The sequence below is a fragment of the Ixodes scapularis genome, unplaced genomic scaffold (assembly GCF_016920785.2).
Source record: "Ixodes scapularis isolate PalLabHiFi unplaced genomic scaffold, ASM1692078v2 PGA_scaffold2__306_contigs__length_199485367, whole genome shotgun sequence".
Taxonomy (NCBI): Eukaryota; Metazoa; Arthropoda; class Arachnida; order Ixodida; family Ixodidae; genus Ixodes; species Ixodes scapularis.
The window spans coordinates 110,974,060-110,995,681 of record NW_024609857.1 but is presented as its reverse complement, the minus strand read 5'-3'; the positions used below and the strand labels follow the sequence as shown (position 1 = coordinate 110,995,681).

At 44.3% G+C, this 21,622-nt stretch overlaps 2 protein-coding genes across 2 annotated transcripts in view; both read right to left on the bottom strand.

The window, feature by feature from the left end:
• LOC115329929 (carcinine transporter) overlaps positions 1-9,176 on the bottom strand; it is a 38,463-nt gene extending 29,287 nt beyond the window's left edge. The window contains exons 1-3 of the mRNA XM_042291499.1: positions 8,769-9,176; positions 3,409-3,512; positions 1,226-1,380 (exon numbers count right to left, since the gene is read on the bottom strand). Of these exons, the coding sequence (XP_042147433.1) occupies positions 1,226-1,380; positions 3,409-3,512; positions 8,769-9,176 (667 nt within the window). The remainder of the gene's footprint in view (positions 1-1,225; positions 1,381-3,408; positions 3,513-8,768) is intronic.
• An 8,444-nt stretch (positions 9,177-17,620) lies between these two features.
• Positions 17,621-19,587, bottom strand: LOC121836566. The gene has a single exon (XM_042291498.1). It carries the CDS (start codon positions 19,585-19,587, stop codon positions 17,935-17,937), a length of 1,653 nt encoding a protein of 550 aa, XP_042147432.1. The 3' UTR covers positions 17,621-17,934.
• Between the last annotated feature and the right edge of the window lie 2,035 nt (positions 19,588-21,622).

Genomic DNA, 21,622 nt, shown 5'->3' with positions numbered 1-21,622 from the left:
AAATTTAAGCAAAATTATATTTTTTTTTTTTAAGCGAGAAAATATTTTTTGATGTTGAGCTCCCGCGACACATTGCGGAGTGGTTCCATGCGGCAACTTCACGGCACAGCGCGGCGGCGATGGACCTTATCTGAGCCCAGGCACATGATCTGAAGCTCTAAATGGGGCATGCAGCTTAAATTGCGCAGTCATAAGTTGTCACAACTTATTACTGCGCTATCAACTTACTGATAGGTCTCTTCTGGAGAAGAGACCTATCATTTGTGGGATTAAGACAGAAGACAAGCGTAACCAGAAGCTCTGATGCAGACAACGCTATCTAATAAGCGATAAAAAAAAAAAAAAAAAAAAAAAAAAACGTTTGCACTTATTTTTGTGTGTGGGCGTTGAAAACGCTGAATTTCTCCTATCTGCAGAATGGAATCTTTTCTCCATTGCAAAAGATCAGGACTTTCGTGAATCTTCATTCGGTTGCCTGCGGGCAGTGTGACAAGGCACACAGCTTTTCGCTAGCCGGCAGTGTTGCTGTTTTAGCCGTTTTTGAACTGGACAGGATCGTAACTACGACCTTACTAAGTACACAAGCTCTATTTGCAGAAAAGTACATCTTGTAGCCTAAAATAGAGGGCGTGAGCTAAACAATACGAATAGTTCATTTGCAAGCACATTGATGGCCCTAGGTGATAGCTAGCACTAGAGTTCCTGTATAGGATCCCTACGGGAGCCAGAGTTGCGCGTTCATTCCTGTAGCGCCGTCTTCCCTGCACGAAATGTTGATCCTGCCCCTCACGTGACTGAATTCGGCGAATAACGGCGCCGCGCGTCCGAGTCGCACGGCGCGCTCAAAAGCAGGGGAACGTATGCCGGGGCACGCGCAACGTCTACTCTCCTGCACGGCACTTGACCCGGCTCCTCACGTGATCGGATCTCGGCGAATAGCGGCTCTGCTGCGCGTGGAAGACAGACGCGCAAGTCTGATTCTCGTAGGGGCCTATACAGGAACTCTAACTAGCACCAGAGTATGCGCCTCGGCTCAGGTAAGGTCCATCGCCGTCGTATTTATTGCCAAGTAACTTCATTACTGCTTACCGATCAGGATTAGTGACAAAGCGCACGGGACATCCTAGAGAATCTATCCCCGTCTCTTCCGCCATCTTGGAACTACTGCCCCGCTATCCGTAGGATGTTGGAGTTGCGAAAAGTGTAAACGATGAAATAGTCTCACGCATGATGTGGGGCAGCTGAAACATTTGCGGCTCGATGCTGGCGTGGATGGCTCGCAGGACGATGAATGCAAAGAAGTGTGTCGCCATGATGGAAGATAATCCGAACACTGCAGCGACGAGCACGAGCGCAAAGAAGGTGTACTTCCGGCCAATCCTGAAACGGGCAAGGTGCTACAGTCGAAAACATCTTTAAGACAACTCTCACTGTTTGCCTCTCTTTGGTTAGGACTTACTCGTTTTCCTAATCTTTTGATGTACAGGCTCCCACGATTTGAAATACCCGTTCGCAGAAGAAGTTCATCTGGCGGTGCTAAGCCTACCTAGGCCAGTGGCACTTTATTTAAAAAAAATAAATAATGGTACTCATTTTCTTTTTTATTACACTTTAAAAAAAAGATATTGAAACTACTTTTCTTTTTTATTACACATCCCAAGCATTGTGGGCCCGGCCAAAGCGCATTCCTAACAGCCGCCTAATATTACCTGATAAAGTGGGACTCTTAAATTAGAGGAGATGCTGCGTTTACTAAAAAATAAGGCCGTTTTTATAAACAACACCTTTTGCGTGGCGTTCTCCACTCGGCGCGCGGTGAAACGGTGATTGCTATGAGATACTGAAAAAACAGAAAACTAGAAAATGACGGTGGCACACGTAAAGTCAGTCATCTAGAACGAAATTTGAAACACATAAACTTTGTTCTCAGGACTCTGGCGGAACTGGCTGCTTTGAGACAAGCTGTTGTATAGGTGCACCTGTAGCGGACAATCGATAAGCATTTGCGTGGCGCTATACGTAAGCCTATCTGCTCAAAATGTATGAAAAAGCACAACCAAAAACGTACGAGCCTCGTCTATAATTCTGCTCAGCAATTTTCTTATTCTTACTACTTTACCCGTTAGCTCCGAGACTGTGGAAACACCCTGCGTACACTGCGCGCTATATTTAGCTTCAGCACATGATTGACATGTTATCTCAGATCACTCACAGAAAAGCGCATATCATCGAATAGTTCTACTCAATTTAGTGTTGTATATTAGTGTTTGATGGCACACTAAACTTCATTTCACCTTACGATGTGCCGCAACGGACACTACAAGTCATCCTCTAGCCAATTCGGTGCTTCCCACGTAGCACGTGACTTCACGCTCTGTGCGTCGGTCTGTGCAACCAGGAGGTCACCTGAAATGCTTATGGCTTGGCTCCGGCGACTTGTAGCATCCGCTGCGATACATCCTAATGTGTACCAGAGCCCCTAGATCTTGTGAGCGAAATGGTGTTCGCACTGACGGTCATGTACAATACTGTATTTTGCTATACCATGTCCTGAAGTATAGGCTTGAAAGGGAAGTTCACAGCACAATGAGCTTACATTTTCCGGTGAGTCTGCTGAACTACGGATTTCAGTCTAGATAATACAACGCCCTTTCATAAAGAACACCCTTGGTGTGCAATGAGCTGAACAAAATAGGGCGACCTCACAAGCCACTTTGACTACCCCACCACTGCCGCAATGCATTGAGGGAACTTGCCTTTCTGCACGTGCGACAACACCGCTTGAGCTTTGCGCGAGTGGAGCACGAGACGGCACGAGCCCCCGCGTGCTCGGCCGTCTGCCTCCTGTGAACTAAACTTATGGCGGCATCACGCACGCGCCGAACGCTTAGTGAGATTGGTCTATGAGACAGCGTTTCAACCGATTGACCAATCTAGCCCAAGTTGTTGGTGACGCAATCCTGGCTTCGGCAGATCAGATCGCATGTCTCCCCTCATCTAGTGGGAGCGGTGTTCATAGTGTCCTTCCTCTTATGCCTCCTCGAGTTTCTCACTTTTGGCATGCGATTTTGAACGTGCATGAATGCCGTATGTGCTGGAAGTTCACTGTAAGAGTGACATAGTAACATATTTTATTACGAAATAAATGATGATTGTATCCTATTGTGAGAAAAAGTCTGACCAACAGTTTCTAAAGAAATACAGAATATCTCGAATTCACTTTCTTTTTTTCACGTTACTGCACTTTCTTGAATCGCACTACCGCTGAGCAGGGTGCTATATATTTCATTCAAAAAGCTCATATGAAACTTATCGCGTACCATAAGAAGCACGCGAAACTTGCTGTTGAAAACAACGAGCTTCGTGAGATCGAGCAAACAAAAAAAATGCAATCATATGTTTACTCACTTGTCTGACAGGATGCCAAATAGAATAGTTCCGACTGTGCAACCAACGCTGCTCATGGTGAACACAAGACTGGGCAAGTGATCCCGGTCGCACACTAAGTCCCACTGAAAGAAGAAATAAAGACAAACGCCAGACACATTTAATGATGAGAAGTCAGTTATTATGGCCGGTGTAATTAGTCTGCCAGATTAAAAGGAAGACTGAGTGACTCAACTCGCAGATGTCTGGATGACGACCGAGATGGTTTTAGTCATTACAACTATAAGAACATTCGCACGCGTTTGTTGGATTACGTTTGGAACGTAGAACGCCGAGATAAAGATGCATGTTACCGCAGCAACCAAGTTACACAATACTTGGTTGCGGTACTGGCAACTCGCTGTCGTATGTCGAGGTAAGCTCCCTTGCAGTTCCGTCAAGCGTAAGCAAATGACTACAGTGTGAAAGGTCCGGATCGGTCCCGTTCCTGAGGTCGGTGGGGGACAAGGAAGTGCCAGAGTGTCTGCCATCGATTGTTTCTCCCATTCTTTTGACAAGAATTGACCCATATTTGGGCAGTGGTTAAATAGACCGTATCAAGAACTTACGCTGCACATGTTCGGTTGCAGTATGTCTTTAATTAACTGACTGGTTCTATTTGCCCATTTAGAATTCCTTCGTAAAAAAATCTATTAGCCATTTGATTTATGGAATCACTCGAATATTTCCTTTGTTACTCTTATAAAGAAGTTTTGTGCCTCTTCTTTTCCGAAGAGCGGATGTACGACAATCATTGCGGTCTACACATTGAAACTATTCATAATGATGGCGCAAAGAAATCGAACGTCCGCAGAAAAAAATTCAATTTGGGCTGCAAAAGAGCATACGGTATGTATCACGCGTCAATAATCCTCCCAAAGTGCAGGTTTTTATTGCACCGTAAATTTACTGAAAATCGTCATTTATCGGGCTCAATTAGTATTTCAGTTTTCGGCTGGACGCCTGATTTCAGACAAAGACCGCGAGTAGGTGTTTTGTTCATAAACAGGGCACAGAAAGCATTGGAGTAACCATAGTATTCTTAGCCTTACATATAACATATCGAGCTATTATTTCGTACAGACGTGGAAGAATATGATGCATTCTGTTATATGCTATTATATCAATTGGCGTGGTTGACCTTTGTATTTATGCTTCCAGGTGTATTTACATGAGAGCCCATTGTTTATTTTTAGGCACGGTCGGCTGTTGGACTGTTGTTTTCTGTATATTTGAAGTGGTTTTTCACTCCTACCATGTCTCCAAATATGAGTAGGTAATATTTATAAATGAATAGATATTCTGTATTACGATCAAAAAAATGGTCTAGAACGGGCAAATAATAAGAAAATTAATAGCGTGAATTGGCTACCCAATGGCGGCCCTCTGCAAGGGAAAGACGTCTGGGAGAAGCAACTGCCAAGGGATGACGGCGGCAATTGATGTATCGATGATGAAACGATGAAACGGCAAGTGTTCTCAGAATCGCTGGCATGACTGATGTGCAAAAATAACGAACTGAAACGTAACTAATTCCTCAGATAACACACAAAGACATGATGATGGAAGAATTTCAGCCAGAGTGTGACTACTTTGATTGTTAAGCATTCAATAAAAAAGTATAAAAAAGCTGATGGTCAGTTCTATACAATACATCTAAACGTGAGAAGTTTTAAAAATAAAATTGACATTCTCGGAATAATTTGCACTCTCTGAGTGTGGAATCTAGTGCTATTGTACTCACAGAAACCTGGTTAACGAAAAATGACAAACCACCATATCTACACGGATACAAGTGTGAAAGTTTGTGCCGAGAAAACAAAAGGGGTGGCGGTATAGCTATATATCTCAAAGATAACTTGCGGTACCAGGTTATGGAAAATCTAACGATAATGAATAAAGATATAGAAAGCTTACTTGTTGAAGTCTCGAACACCATAGTTGGTGCTTTGTACAGGCCACCGTCTGGCAATGCGTATGAATTTATGGCTTTTATTGAAACTACGCTGTGTCTTCATGGATCTGTATCCGCCTCATTTATAATTCTCGGGGATATAAATATTAATACGCTATCGGACGATCACCACGCGAGAGAATTCCGAGATGTCATTCACCAGTATGCATGAAGCCATATAATAACAGTACCAACCGGAGTCACTTCAGACACAGCAACATCCCTCGGCATCTGCCTCATGAACGTAGATATAAATCATGTTACGGCCGGTGCTATCTTATACGATATTAGTGACCATCTACCCATATCCTGTATAAGGTCTTTTACAAATTGGAAACTAAATCGTGGTATGAAAAAGTTTTGGCAGCGCATAATAAACGAAGAAACGCTTAGTACTTTTGCCTGCCTAATAGAGCAGGAAAGTTGGGTCGACGTTTATAGAGAATGCAATCCTACAGTGGCCTATAAAAGCTTGTTGACGAAATTCAAACACTGTTATGATGCTGCTTTTCCTCTCTAGGAAAGTAAGCAAGGGCCTAGAAAGATTAGAAAACCGTGGATAACTGGCAAACTGTTTAAAATAGTACAAAAAAAAACTGCATGTATCATGCTTTTATAAAAAATCCTGATCCCGCTCTATTGGATGACTTCAAAAAGTTTAGAAACAAATCAAACTCCGACTTAAAAAAAAACAACAACAAAGTGTGAATATTATCAAAATAAATTTTTGCATATTCCCAATGACAACAAGAAAGTGTGGGATATATTTAACGAGCAGGAAGCAAACACGCAGCAGCATGAAGGAAATCTTGACGAATAACAAAAGTGTTGTCGGTACAGAACTTGCTGATAAAATGAATCGGCATTTTATCAGCATAGGCACGTGCACAGGAAAAAATGCAAGCTCGAATAACTGCATGTTGGCAGGAAATCAAATGGAATCCATCATGCTTTTTCCAACGACACCAACTGAGATTGATAAGATAATGGGTAGTCTAAAAATGATGTTGCAGCTGGTGACGATGAAATAAAAGTGCTACCAATTAAGTGCACCGCGGACATAATAGGTCCTCTGTTATCCCACATAATAAATATGATGCTTGAGTGCGGTAATTTTCCTTATGAATTAAACATTACGAAAGTAACTCCTGTCTACGAGGGTGGCGGATAGACCTCATTAAATAATTATAGGCCCATTTCAGTACTCCCGGTTTTCTCCGAGATTTTCGAGCGTGCACTCAATGACAGGATAACAGCTTTTTTTTAAATATATCATATAATAACTCCTGCTCAGTATGGTTTCCAAAAAGAAAAGTCTGCAGAATCAGCGCTCATCGACATAAAAGATACAATTGTTGAAAACATTGAAAACAAATTTGTCACACTGGGATTCTTTTTTGGTTTAAAAAAGGCGTTCGACGCTGCACAACATGATATTTTACTTAAAAAACTTGATATGTATGGTATACGAGGAATAGGGCTAAAATTAATTAAAAGCTATCTAAATGAACGGTACCAATATGCATTCTTAGGTAATGAGTCATCTAGGAAAAGGAAAATAAAACATGGCGTTCCCCAAGGCTCTATTCTAGGGTCTCTGATATTACTTGTCTATGTAAACGATATAACAAAAATACCTGGCTCCCCTCAGGTAATGATTTACGCAGACGACACAAATTTATTTTTTGCTGGTGAGACAAAACAGATCGTAGAGAAATTAGCCAATGATTATCTTATAAAACTCTCAAAATGGTTAGAAACAAATCGTTTAGGTCTAAATACCAGTGAAACAAAATATGTTATTTTTAAGCCGATAAACAAACGCGATCAGAGTACTATCAACATAACATTTGGAGGTTATTTGCTGGATTACGCTTCAGAGCAAATATTTTCGGGGGTGCGGTTCACGAGGACCTCTCTTGGTCAACTTACGTTAATATCCTCAAGGCTGAACTGACCCGAGTTACTGGAAGCATATGCAAAGTGCAGAATTGACTACCGACCTGGTTTAAACAAACATTGAACTACTCCCTATTTTACTTGAAAATGAGCTATGGCATCTTGGTTTGGGCAACTGCGACAGAAAGTAATTGCAACAAACTAATTGTCTTGCAAAAGAAAATCTTGTGTATGTATGAAAATTATAGAGGAGACAGAAGAAATTTAAGCATGCAGCCACTTTTTAATAAATATAATATGCTAAAAGCAGATCAAGTATTTATTTTAAACAATTACAATTGATGCACCAGAAAGAAGCTTTACGCTTCACCAACATACGATCTGATCACGTACATTATTCGAAACCCAATAAGAAAGATGCCGGCAATAAGAACTAACTACGGCCGACAAAGTCTAAATTTGCAGATAAATAAAAAAAATAAATAGAAAAGATACGTCCGTAGATTTTTATCAACCTTTTAATAGCTTTAAATGCGCTTGTAGAAGGATGCTCGTGTCAAGTGAAATTGCTTTTTCATCTTTGTTAGTTTCTGTAAACTTCATGAGTATTATAAATATGTCTCATTTTTGTGCGTACTTCCATTGCTTTTTTCTTGATGTTTAAGTGTGAGAGGAAATCCTTTATTGGGCTCTTTTATTAATACCGCTATGTTGTGGCTGATATTAGTGTGATGTATTGTATACTTGTATTTCTTGAATTCCACAACGGAAGCATGTCTTTGTTCCTGGTCGTTTTCGACGATCAGTGTCGTCTATTTTTATTTTTCATGGTATATGGAACTTCAATTTTGATTATATATTTTTTTAGAATGTTGCACGAGTGTTTCGATCTATTTTCTTCTAACAGACCGGCTTGGTAAATAGCGCATTTTGTTCTATGACGTATTTGCCACTGTGCTTTTGTACTGCACTGCTGAACTGTACCGGGGGGGGGGGGGGGGGGGCAGAGACCCTGTCAGGCACCAAACCTTTATCTCTGCCCCATACGCGGAACTTTCCGCAAAACAAAATAAAATAAAAAAGAATAGCCCGACAATAAAACTTACTTGCAAATGTTGGTATAGTGCATAACAAAATCATGCAGCACACCAAAGGGGCCCGAGCCACATTTGACTCAAATACATCGTCTGCTATCGTAGATTAGTGCATGCGCCCTCTCTTACCAGGATCCACCAGTCGACTTTTGTGCCGATCAGACGCTTCTTGTTAGCAGACGGACGCTGTAGGTCGCAAAACAAGGTTCTTACATTTTTACTCATTACGCAGGTAAGTTGTGATTTCAAATGTTGATGCCTAAAGTGCCCTGTCTGTGACCACATATGAAGCAAAATTTGGCTTGATATGTTAAGAAGACGATTTATACGGTTAGTTAAAAGAGCCAGAAATTCATTTGGCTCACGCGGTGGAAGAGTTACCGAAAAATTCCAACCTTCGTTCCAGCGGTGCTGGCGTAGTCTGTGTCGTCGTACGTAAATTGCGTACAGGGTACCCTCCGCTTGTCTGGTAACGCCAGCGTTGTTTCGTTCTCGTCCTCAGCGTGTCGAAGGTAATCTTGAATGAAGCTGGCGTTGAAAGCGGACAGGGACAGGTAGCAGTTGTCGCTGCTTACCACAAGGTCGCGGAGATGTAGAGCTTTGCTTTCTGTTAGGTTCAAGGTCTTCACAGAACTCGGGAGAACGCAAGAGTGTTCAGGCACCGACAACATAAAGATGAGGCCGAAGAAGTATCCTGGAACTAACAGGGACACCGGTGCCAAGTAAAGCCATAATAATGTCTTCTGGAACCTGCCGAAGCCACCGATGCTTTCGATGACGTCTTCGAATTCTGTATCGGCCATTCCAGCAAAACCTGCAGTTAACAAAAAACAAAACGCAAAAAAAAAAAAATAACGGCATAAAGCACTTAAAGATAATAAACTAACATACTAATAACATAACATTGTATGGTAAAACCGCCCGGCACGCATCGGATTTAAAAAGAGGATTTTAGTGCTTAGGAGACCACGCCTGATAAAGCTACAAGATTGGGGTCTTCAGCACGTCCGCCAAGGTTTTTTTTGAGCGTTCGCAGCGGTATTCCTTATTTTTTTAACTATACTACCTTATGTTGTCACGAATATAAAAAGCAGGCGGACGTAAAGCGATCAATACAAGTTTTATGCGGCGACTTTGTGCCTGCAACAAAAACTTACATGACACCGCGTACAATCTGCGGCGGCGACGGAGAAGCGACTACATCAAAGCAGCGCGCTACAGCTGCTTCGAGATAGATGCTAGCTGCTTCACGCTACAGCTGCTTTGAGGTAGCACAGTGTCACAGCGAAATGTACCGTGCCACTGAGCTGGGCACGCATGCTGAGGGTCTGATGTTTTACATAAGTCGACTAGGCGTACGGTCAGAACAGCCTGGCATTCTTCGCCTTCACAATAGGCGCTGGGAATACGTATACCCGTTTGCGCTTAGGAAGGTTATAAACTAGAGCACGATAACTGCAGAAAATAAACTGGAGCATTATAAGACTGCAGCAAAAGGTAAAAGAAAAAGAAACAAAAAAGTTAGCCGGCTGGGTTTGAAGCCATGGGCATCCGCATGGCAGCTACGTACGCTGCCAATTTCGTCACTCATGGGGCAATTTGGCTGTACGCATTTTCGGATTAAAAGAAATATTTTTGGATTAAAAACAAAGAGAAAAAAAGTTGATAAAACTACATATATGTGGTTTTTTTTTATTCCTGTGTCACGCGTCATGCAAGAGTTATTTATTTTTGCTGTTAGCGCATATTTTCCTCAGCTGATGTTTTCATGGGCACGTACCTTGAATGCGAGTAACCGATGTTTCTTTTATCATATTCTGGGCTTGCTTTTGTTTGAGTGTGTTTTCCTGCGTGCTTGCGTTTTTCTTGTTTTTTTGGTACATATGCACGAGTGTATTTCTACCTTCAACTCTATGTACCCCCCCCCCCCCCCTGGAATAATGCCCTCGGGCGCTGCGGGGTAGCCCGAAATAAATAAATAGATAAATAAATAAATGTGTGAAACGAATTTCTTATACAACGTGTTTGTGCATGGCCTAGGGTAGAATGCCTGCCCAATTGCCAGTTCCCAGCTATCACCACAAGGGTGCGCCGCTTCCCCATTCCAAGCAGAAAATGCATGCGCCGTTAATAGTGAGTTTTAGTATTGCGCATGCGATTAAGTGGAAATGCTGTGCTTTTGCCTTAGCGTTGTGTTCTCCACTCTGCGCATGCGCGAAGTTGCCATGCGCCACTCCAAGGCCGCAGTTTGGGTTCCGCCGTACGCGCAGTGTGAAACACGCAACGTTAACGCAAACGCACAGGACTTTCGTTCGCTCGTATACGCAATACTAAAACTCACTAATAGCTCTTTCTCATGCGTTCTTGCATTCTTTGTGCTGTCTCTGACATCGGTCGTGGTAGCTGTGGTCAAGAACGTGCCGGGGCTGTCACTTCTCAAGACCCAAACAACACCCGGGACCATGGAAAGCGAATGAAGCTCATTTCGAGGAAAAACAGCGTCCTAAATTCTACCTGCTGCTACTCAACAATATGCGGCAGGCACCTTTTTGCAACTTAGGCCTGTCTGGTCCCCATTTATGCATTCTACTTAGGCTTCACTCAAAGCCCAGCTTGGTTCGGGCCTCCCTGGGCCCGTTTCCGCGAAGCTGGTTAACTTTAACCGCGCCCGAAAGTTAACCGTATTACCACACGAGGGGGAATTTTAGATCACGTGACCAGCGGAGTATAGGGATGGCGGGGAAGGGAAACATGGCGGTGCCCCTCCGGACGAGCGTCGCTCGCTTTGGAACTAATATGTAGCACTAGCTGCACTATCAGGCACGTTTTCTAGCAATGAATGGTGCAGGAGGCTTTCGCTTTCCCTTACCTCACTGACATCGCAGAGCATGAGCAATTATCTCACCGTAATTCTAGATTGTCTTTCGATTGTTGCCATTCCTAAGCCTAAAGGGTCGCGGTAATTATCGACATGGCAACGCCTTTGGAGTCCTAGTGGATTGTCTTGACTCGATTGGCCGGACATTTATGGCACGCCGAATTAGACCGTGCTCCAATTTCCATTAGAGCCGGAGTACGCGATTTTTAGTTTTTTCCCTACTAGGTACTTGTACATACCTAGTAGAGAAATGCGGTCAGCTTACTACCACGGTTAATGTTAACTGGCTTCCAGCAAACGGGTCCTGGTGCCAAAACTGAACAAGCCAATGTGCTCTTCCAGGTCCTCTTTCGGTGCTGCTTAGCTGGCACTTAGTACTTACCTGCTCAGAACTTTCTCGCGCACCTCAAAGTAGTGACGGGTGCCTGACGACAGGCACACTGCGTCTGTCCCTAACGTGAGCCCCAGAAGAGCTATATCTTCCACACTGCTTCGGTGACTTCGTAGCGGTTGTAACCCCAGATGACCCTGGCCGTTGCAATTCCTCTTCGCCTTTTGCTCTTCGTCTGGTCCTTGTCTGCAGAAATAAAAACTTTCATTGTTCGCCGTTTTGAGATTGTAAAAGTTTACCAGCTCGTCTGCATTTTGCGTTGGGTCATACCTACCGCCCACGGCATTTATTCACGTGTGGAAACTACATATGTTGCTGCTCTCCCGCTATGAAATATCGGTTCCGAAAGCAATGGAACTACGTATGTTCCGGTAGCAGCCAGTGCGCAGGGTACAAGTATCACATTCATTGTATGAAGGGATGGCGCCCATGGCGGTGGTTGCGCGAAGCATGAGCAACGGCGCCAAAGCATGGGGAAGCTAAAGATTGGGCAGGCATTATAAGTATAAAGGAGGCTATGGTTTGTGGCAGTGTAATTCATCTTTAATAAAATCTTCTTTTGACAAAGTTAGTCTGTTTTACACAGAATGCCCAAGTTAGTCTATTTCAAACAAATATTCCGTAAAAGACGAACACGTTTTTAAAAATCGGCACTTTTCCCCACTATTGTGGGAGAGGCAGTGGTAACACCGAATGTCAAGCGGCGTCGATGTAGATGGAGTTGCAGCGCCGCCATATCTGGTGGGCCTCTCTGCCGGCATAAGTCTAAGAACGAGACATGCTGGAAAGGAGAAGATCAGAGTCACGCAGCGCTGCGGCCTCCTCCCTAACAACCCTACACAAAAATGCACCCAGGTAAATATAGATAAATATATAAAAATAAAAAAAAGCGTTTTCGGTAGAAACGCTAAAAGCCCGGAGCTCGGTCGGTCAGAGCGTGGAAGGAGTAGCACCCGTCGCTGGCGTTCGTCAACACCCTAAAAAAAACAGAACGCCTTCCTAAGAACTTTTTCAGCTCGCGAAGAACGGTTTCGTCTCAAACACTATCGCCCCCTGACGCACTAGAAAGGCAACTGGCGAAGATGAACTTTTTCGTTAGAGAAGGTTCTTCATGAAGAAATCTTTTCTTAGTAAAAGTACTTTATAATTTTTGTTTTTTCGCTTTGGAGCAGCATTGATCTTAAATGACGTCACGTGGTATACCCTGCGTTTGCATTAATGTCATTAGAATGTATAAAAATAATATCATATTAAAGAAGGTTTAAGTAACACTACTTGTTGTAAGGACCTTTTCAACTAGATTACTTCACAGAAACGCGACATTGTTCCTGAGTGTTCACCACATTAGGTTACAGCAAAAACGTTTCGCGGGATGCACAGCATGCACGACAGTAAGAGAGAGACTAATGCTACACGAAGCGAATGGCTTCCGTGGGGCAAACAACGTGAAAGAAACTACTTACGTTCTAAAGGAGCAGATAGTCCAACAAGTCATGAAGTTTACGTGAATGTTTGGAACAGAGACCGCAATACAGTAGAGCTAGGCGCTTCGTCGACGACACGCTAAATGTCTCGCAAAAACCTGGGCCTAACTGCACGTTGGTAGCAGGGACTGTGCGCACCACAGCACTGCGGCTAAATGAGGAGTGATTGCGAGCTCTCGTACCTTTATTTGAACCTAGTGCTAAAAAAGTGAAAGCCGTTTACAACTCCCTGTAACGCCGAATTAGAGCGCAGCTCTTGAGGAGGAGGAGGGAAGGGTACTGGGGGGTCAAGTGACCTTGGGTGGGGGTCACGTGACCTAGGGGGGTCACGTGACCTAGTGGGGTCACGTGACGATGACGATGCTGATGACGTCATCAGTAACAATGACGATGCGGATACCGATGATGTCATCAGAGAGGATGACAATGACGATGCGGATGCCGGTGACGTCATCAGTGATGATGACGATGACGATGCGGATGCCGGTGACGCCATCAGTGACGTCACTGATGACGTCATCAGCGACGATGACGATGCGGATGCCGGTGACGTCATCAGTGATGTTGATGATGACGATGCGGATGCCGGTGACGTCATCAGTGACGTCACCGATGACGTCATCAGTGATGATGACAATGACGATGCGGATGCCGGTGACGTCATCAGTGATGATGATGACGATGCGGATGCCGGTGACGTCATCAGTGATGATGACGATGACGATGTGGATGCCGGTGACGTCATCAGTGATGATGACGATGACGATGCGGATGCCGGTGACGTCATCAGTTACGTCACTGATGACGTCATTAGCGATGATGACGATGACGATGCGGATGCGGGTGACGTCATCAGTGACGTCACTGATGACGTCATCAGCGATGATGACGATGACGATGCGGATGCCGGAGACGTCATCAGTGATGATGACGATGCGGATGCCGGTGACGTCATCAGTGACTTCACTGATGACGTCATCAGTGATGATGACAATGACGATGCGGATGCCGGTGACGTCATCAGTGATGATGACGATGACGATGTGGATGCCGGTAACGTCATCAGTGATGATGACGATGCAGATGCCGGTGACGTCATCAGTGACGTCACTGATGACGTCATCAGCGATGATGACGATGACGATGCGGGTGCCGGTGACGTCATCAGCGATGATGACGATGCGGATGCGGATGCCGGTGACGTCATCAGTGACGTCACTGATGACGTCATCAGTGATGATGCCAATGACGATGCGGATGCCGGTGACGTCATCAGTGATGATGACGATGACGATGCGGATGCCGGTGACGTTATCAGTGACGTCACTGATGACGTCATGGGGGTCACGTGACCCCGGGGGTCACGTGACTTGGGGAGCCACGTGACCTTGAGGGTCACGTGACCCTGGGGAAGGGGTCACGTGACCTTGGGGAGTCACGTGACCCCCGATGACCCTTGGGGAGGGGTCACGTGACCTTAGGGTGACCTTGGGGCACGTGACCTTGGGATGACCTTGGTTACGTCGACGCCGACGGCGATGCCGCTCAAGCCGGGAACGGGCCCCTAAGAGCTGCGCTCTAAAACACAGGTGGAGCAGGCGAGACCCGTTGGTCGTCAACCGGCCGAACCGTTGCCAACGTCCGCCTTTCCAACCGAGCACCGAGAAAGACGCGAGCGGAGCGGCGGAGAGCGTTTTCAGATTTTATTTATTTATTTATTTATTTGGAAATACTGTCGGCCCTCACTTGAGGGTCATTACAGGGAGAATTTTATAACAATACAATTACATACACAAAAAAGCCGCGGAATTTACAAGGAAAAAGCCAGCAGACACAACTCTTTTTGGAAGAAACAAGAAAAAATATGACATTCTACATAGTATTAAAACAACAACAACAACAACAGTTTTCACCCTTCAAATGTCCTGTTTATGCTCCTATTGGCTTAACAACTGTGCGATAGACTGCTCAAAGGAAGACACCGTTTCAATATTTACAATCTCGCTGGGCAATTGATTCCAGGCTTCGATTGTTCTAACAAAGAATGACTGTTTAAACGTATCAATTCTACTTTTGAAAGTTTGGCACGTTTTTGTATGGTTTAATCTACTGGATCGTTTTGAACTTGAGGGAAGAACGTATTTACTTGAACTTAAGTTCAATTTGTCGTTAATTATTAGAAAGAGCAATTTCAAGCGTGCGATTTCTCGTCTTATGTGCAAGGGCTCTAGATTGCTATTTCGGAGCATTTCCGTTGGGGATGCCGTCTGTCTATAGTTACAGTGAATAAAACGTGCTGCTTGTCGTTGAACTTTTTCTAAACTCTCAATGTCTTTCTTTGTGTAAGGGTCCCACACGACACTAGCATATTCCAGGATGGGCCTAACGTATGTTTTGTAAGCTACTGTCTTTATCTCTTTTGTTGCGTGTTTTAATTTATGTCTAAGAAAACAAAGCTTTTTATATGCCGATGAACAAATATTGTCAATGTGTTTAGACCAGGTTAAATCTCTCGTAAAAGTAACGCCGAGGTACTTGAAACTTTCCACATTGCCCAGTTCTGTATTTCCAATGCAGTACTGAAATGGAAGTGTGCTCCGTTTTTTAGTTATGTGACAATATACAGATTTAGTAAAGTTTATTTTCATATCCCAGTGGTCGCACCATTCTTCTATATGATCCAGATAGTCATTTAGAGCTCTTTGTTGATCCTGAGATTTAATTGCTGAATAAATGATGCAATCATCTGCAAAAAGCCTAATATGAATATGTGGTGGTGTTCCGTGTGCTATGTCGTTTATGTACATCAAAAACAGTAGGGGCCCTAAAACAGAACCTTGCGGTACACCCGAATATACCGGAAGGGAATTTGAAACATGCCCGTTAATTTCAACACTTTGACTTCGATTTGTTAAATAAGAATTTATCCAATTTATTATCATTGGCTCTATTCCGAAAGTTTTGAGTTTTGACAAAAGCTTCCTATGTGGCACCCGGTCAAAGGCTTTAGAAAAGTCTATAGAAATTACATCCAGTTGCTGTTTGTCATTTAATATGGATGCCATGTCATGAGCCGTTTCAACCAGTTGTGTTACTGTTGACAGTCCAGAGCGGAACCCATGTTGTTTGGAATAAAGCAACTGATTAGTATCGAGGTGATGTAATATGTGTTTGGCTATTATATGTTCCATAACTTTGCAAGCTACGGATGTTAGGGAAATCGGTCTGTAATTGTCTATGGTCAGCTTGTCTCCTGCTTTAAAGATTGGAACGACTCGTGCACAACGCCAGTCCGTGGGAAGTTGCGATGACTGCAATGAACTCACAAATAAGCAATGTAGATAAAACGACATCCATTCGGCGTACCGCCTTAAGAACATATTAGGTATCTTATCGGGGCCAAACGCTTTTTTTGTGTCAAGGTCTAACAACTTTGATAAGATTCCTTCTTTTGTTATTATCAATTCTGGCATAGTGTGTACGGTATCATAACCTTGCTCAAATCCTGACCTTGCATTTATATCACTGTCATTGCATGCATTTTGCTCCGTCAGTTTTTCCCCATTGTTCTCGTTATTTTCGTGCTGTGCCTCGCGTGTGAATACCGACTGGAAGAACAAATTGAAGCTATCTGCTAGTACACTGGTGTCAGTTATTACCCTTCCGTCTAATGTGATCTGCTCTATGCTTTCTTTTTTTGGATTTAGATGTCGCCAGAATTTTTGGGGGCTGTTTTTTAGAAAGTTTTGAAGCGTTACTGTGTAGTAACTGTGTTTAGAGGCTTTCACCATATCTTTAAGTTGTTGACTTAATTGTCTCATATTAACACTGTTACCGTTCTTTTTTCTACACCTTTTCAGTCTGCGTTTAATGTGTATTATATTTCTTGTGATCCACGGATTATTTCTTTTCGTCTTTTTTATCCTGTTCGGTACATATTTATTAATGCAATAGAAAACTATCTCCTTGAAGCAGTTCCATGCACTCTGAACATCACCACTGTGGCACAATAATTCAAACGAATTAAATGATAGTTCTAAATAGTCAATAATACTTGTGTCGTCGGCACTTTCAAAGTCCTTGTATATGAGTCTACACGGCACAGAAGTCACAGCTGTTTTGTCACATTTTATAGTCAATAAAACCATCTTATGGTCAGATATGCCATCAACCACAGATACCTTATAGTCAGCAATATTATCACTTAAAAAAATTAAGTCCAGCACAGATTGGGTAGTATCGGTTACTCTAGTGAAGTCCTTAACCACTTGGGTAATACTGTGGCCGAAGGCAATCTCAAGCATTTTTTCACAATTTGCTTTGTCCACACTTCCAGCATGCAAAAGGTCCCAGTTAACATGAGGTAAATTAAAGTCACCTGCCAATACTATTCTCGTATTATCATTAGCATATGTATTAAGGACAACATCCAAATCCTCAAGAAACCTAATAGGGCTGTTCGGGGCACGGTAGGCTGCGACGACAAAAAAAGATAAATCACCATATTTTATTTTACAAAACAGCATATCATCCAAACAATGATCTAAGACTACACATTGCATATTAATCTTAACAGCGATAGCAACGCCACCTCCACGAGAAGCCCTATCTTTTCTTATTAATTTGTAGTTTGGGGGAATGACACAGTCACTCTTTACATCCGATGTAAGCCATGTTTCTGTCATGATAACAATGTGCGGGGATTGACACAGCAATATACTTTCCAGGTCGGCAACTTTATTCAGTATACTTCGTGCGTTTAGATTGATTACTCTTAATTCTGCAGGAACATTCGCTTGGTTATCAAGTCATTCGCCCCTTGCACTGTGGATTCTTGTAGGGAATCGTTGATCCTGCTTCAGATCCCATTCAAAGGTCTGATTATTAATTTTGAGTTTGTCATGCACTAGAAACACTTCATCCCCATTGGCTTTGTTTTCCGAGGCAGAGTTCCATAGTTTCTTACGTTTTTCTCGGGTCTCTCTGGCATAGTCGCTACTTACACTAATCTTCGTCCCTTTTAACTTTCTGCAATTCTTTAGCACGGCTAACTTTTCATTATAATTAAACAGCTTTATTATGACTGGCCTGCATGATTCGTTTCGTTTATATCCCACTCTGTGAATCCTTTCAAGGGACGCGATTTGAACACCAAGTTTAATCTCAAATAGTTCTTTTATCACCTTCTTTTTCAGATCATCTTCACTTTCTTTGTCTACTTCTGGTATTCCAAATACTAGCAGATTGTTCCTGCGGCTTCGGTTCTCGAAGTCAGTCAATCGGTCGTTCTGATATTCTATCGTTTTCTCGAGGCTTTGAACCTTCTTCTCAATTTCTTTTACGTTTTCATTCAGAGCCTGAACAGTTTTCATTGTGATCTCAATTTTGTTGATTTTACTGTTAATCTCATTTACACTAGCTTCTAGGCGTGACTGGTTAACTTTCATATTCTCTTGGTTTGTTCTGATTTCTTTTATGTCCTCAGCAATTCGGTTCTGGTTAGATAAAATCTGGCGTACCATATCCTCAACGTTTCCGTCAGGCCCAGGGTTTTCCTCTACGTCTCCGGACAGTAAAAGTTGCCATTTACAGAACAATACCACAACATCCCAACATTCTGACAGAATTTCATGGCACTTTTGAGGACCCGGCAGGACAAACAAAAATCTACAGTCACTACGGAACTCATGTGCATTTGACATGTAACTAACCTGCGTGACGAACAAGGAATACTTCAGCATCTTGGCTGCTGCGTGGATGCCGGGCCCTCTCAAGTCCTGCTTGTCCCGTTGTTGCTTATGTAGTCCAGCTGCTGATGACGTCGATGTCGTCGTGATTTGCGGCAGCCAATCGTGGCTGCTATGCAGGAATTGGGTCGTGTCCGCTGAGTCATGTTGTGGCGCGATGAACTGGCCTGCGTTCCAGATCGGGCAAACAAGCCACGGCAGCATCTGCGTGACGAACAAGGAATACTTCAGCATCTTGGCTGCTGCGTGGATGCCGGGCCCTCTCAAGTCCTGCTTGTCCCGTTGTTGCTTATGTAGTCCAGCTGCTGATGACGTCGATGTCGTCGTGATTTGCGGCAGCCAATCGTGGCTGCTATGCAGGAATTGGGTCGTGTCCGCTGAGTCATGTTGTGGCGCGATGAACTGGCCTGCGTTCCAGATCGGGCAAACAAGCCACGGCAGCATCTGCGTGACGAACAAGGAATACTTCAGCATCTTGGCTGCTGCGTGGATGCCGGGCCCTCTCAAGTCCTGCTTGTCCCGTTGTTGCTTATGTAGTCCAGCTGCTGATGACGTCGATGTCGTCGTGATTTGCGGCAGCCAATCGTGGCTGCTATGCAGGAATTGGGTCGTGTCCGCTGAGTCATGTTGTGGCGCGATGAACTGGCCTGCGTTCCAGATCGGGCAAACAAGCCACGGCAGCATCTGCGTGACGAACAAGGAATACTTCAGCATCTTGGCTGCTGCGTGGATGCCGGGCCCTCTCCCGGCATCCACGCAGCAGCGTGACCGAACAACCATGTCCGGCGGCCATTTTTGGATTTTGATAACGAAAAATATATTTCGCTCACTACCGTGCTTAGAAAAACAAAAACAATCCTTGTTTCAAGAAACAAAAATATTGGTATGTGCGAAAAAAATAAATCAATATAAGCACCCTCTCAGTCACGTGCGCGCTTTGTGTATCGCGGGATGTTCGCATTTCGGGCGACTTCTCTAAAAAAAAAACTGCTCTGGCTGCGGGTCTAAAAACATTTACTGACAAATGAGACAAGGGACGGATTGACAAAAGGTATGAATGGCCGACTATTAGAATCGCTATTTCGAGAAACAGAATCGCCAATACGGCACATTGGGCTATAACCCTCTGGATTAAAGATTTTTTTAGAGCGCAGCTCTTAGGGGCCCGTTTCCGGCTTGAGCGGCGTCGGCGTCGCCGTCGCCGTCGGCGTAACTAAGGTCACCCCAAGGTCACGTGACCTCCAGGACACGTGACCCCCAAGGTCACGTGACCCCTCTCGAGGTCACCCCAAGGTCACGTGACCCCTCCTAAGGTCACCCCAAGGTCACATGACCCCCCGGGTCACGTGACCCCCCAGGTAACGTGACTTCACCGGTCACGTGACCTCCAAGGTCACGTGACCCCCAAGGTCTCGTGACCCCCAAGGTCACGTGACCCCCCGAGATCACGTGGCCCCCAGGTCACGTGGCCCCCCCTCCCCGAGGTCACGTGACCCCCTCCCTCCCCCCAAGGTCACGTGACCCCCTCCCCCCCCCCGAGGTCACGTGACCCCCTCCCTTCGAGGTCAGGTGACCCCCCGGAGCATATTAAAGAATGAGGGGAGGAGGAGGAGAAGGAGGAGGAGGGGTCTACCCTCCCCTCAGTACCCTTCCCTCCTCCTCCTCAAGAGCTGCGCTCCAATTCGGCGTTACAGGGAGTTGTAAACGGCTTTCACTTTTTTTTCTCCGTATCTATTACAGCTAAGGCTTTCACACTTTGCCAGTGTGTTGCCCTGTATATAGCTCATTTTTGCATCAAAAATTGTTGTCCTGGTTGGCGGCAGACATTTACAAGAATTGCTCACACAAGGGCATTTGACTAAATATGAAATATATTAAAAACAATTTAAAAAAAATCATTTTTAATACTTTTTGAACTCCCCGAAATTAACGTTTATAATATGTACTAATAGAATCTGCAGAGACATAATGCAATATTTGTGTGGCTTTGAAGTTATAAAGCGAGAAATATGGCCAAATTGACGCTGACGCAGTTCCCATAAATGGGGCGTGCACATACCCGTTCTCCACTATTTCATTATTATTAAAAAGCGTAAAAATGCTACGGCGTGGTCAGGAAAAGACGAACTGACAGCACAGACGTGGACGGTAGTTTTGAAGAGAAAGTTCATAGTACCTTTCCGTTCAACCGACCCAATATGCCAATGGGCTGGAGGGATCGAGGAGCGCGCACCCTGGCCGTGTTCCACAATTTACTCGATCTTACTCAAGGGTAAGGGTTTCGTACCTTGACGTTCCAAAACCTACCAGCGTCCAGCGCTTTTCAATTTGAGTTGTCACGTGACACGACCCGCCGGGGTAACTCGGATTCATTTGGGTAAGATTTGGAACACAGCCCCTGTAACATGCTTCGCGGTGCCTGTTTCAACAGACGGCGTATGGCGTCTCCCATTAGGCGACGTAAAGAAAGCAACCGGAGCGACTTTGCAAACAGATCAGCCTACAACCTTGGCGGTAACATGATATAGCAGGTAAGACTTGGCAGAACCTGAACCTGCGCCGCCTTTCACCGGCACTGCAGTAGCGAAATTACTGCTTCTACTGTAGTAAAGTAGTAATTTGAGCTAGCGCTTCTACTTCTCCGCACGCTTCTACCGGTTTAAAGGCTAGCCAACATGGCGCGCTCATTTTCTCCGCGTCTGCGTCGCGTCAGCGCCTACGCTTTGACGTCACTTCCGCCGCCGGGACG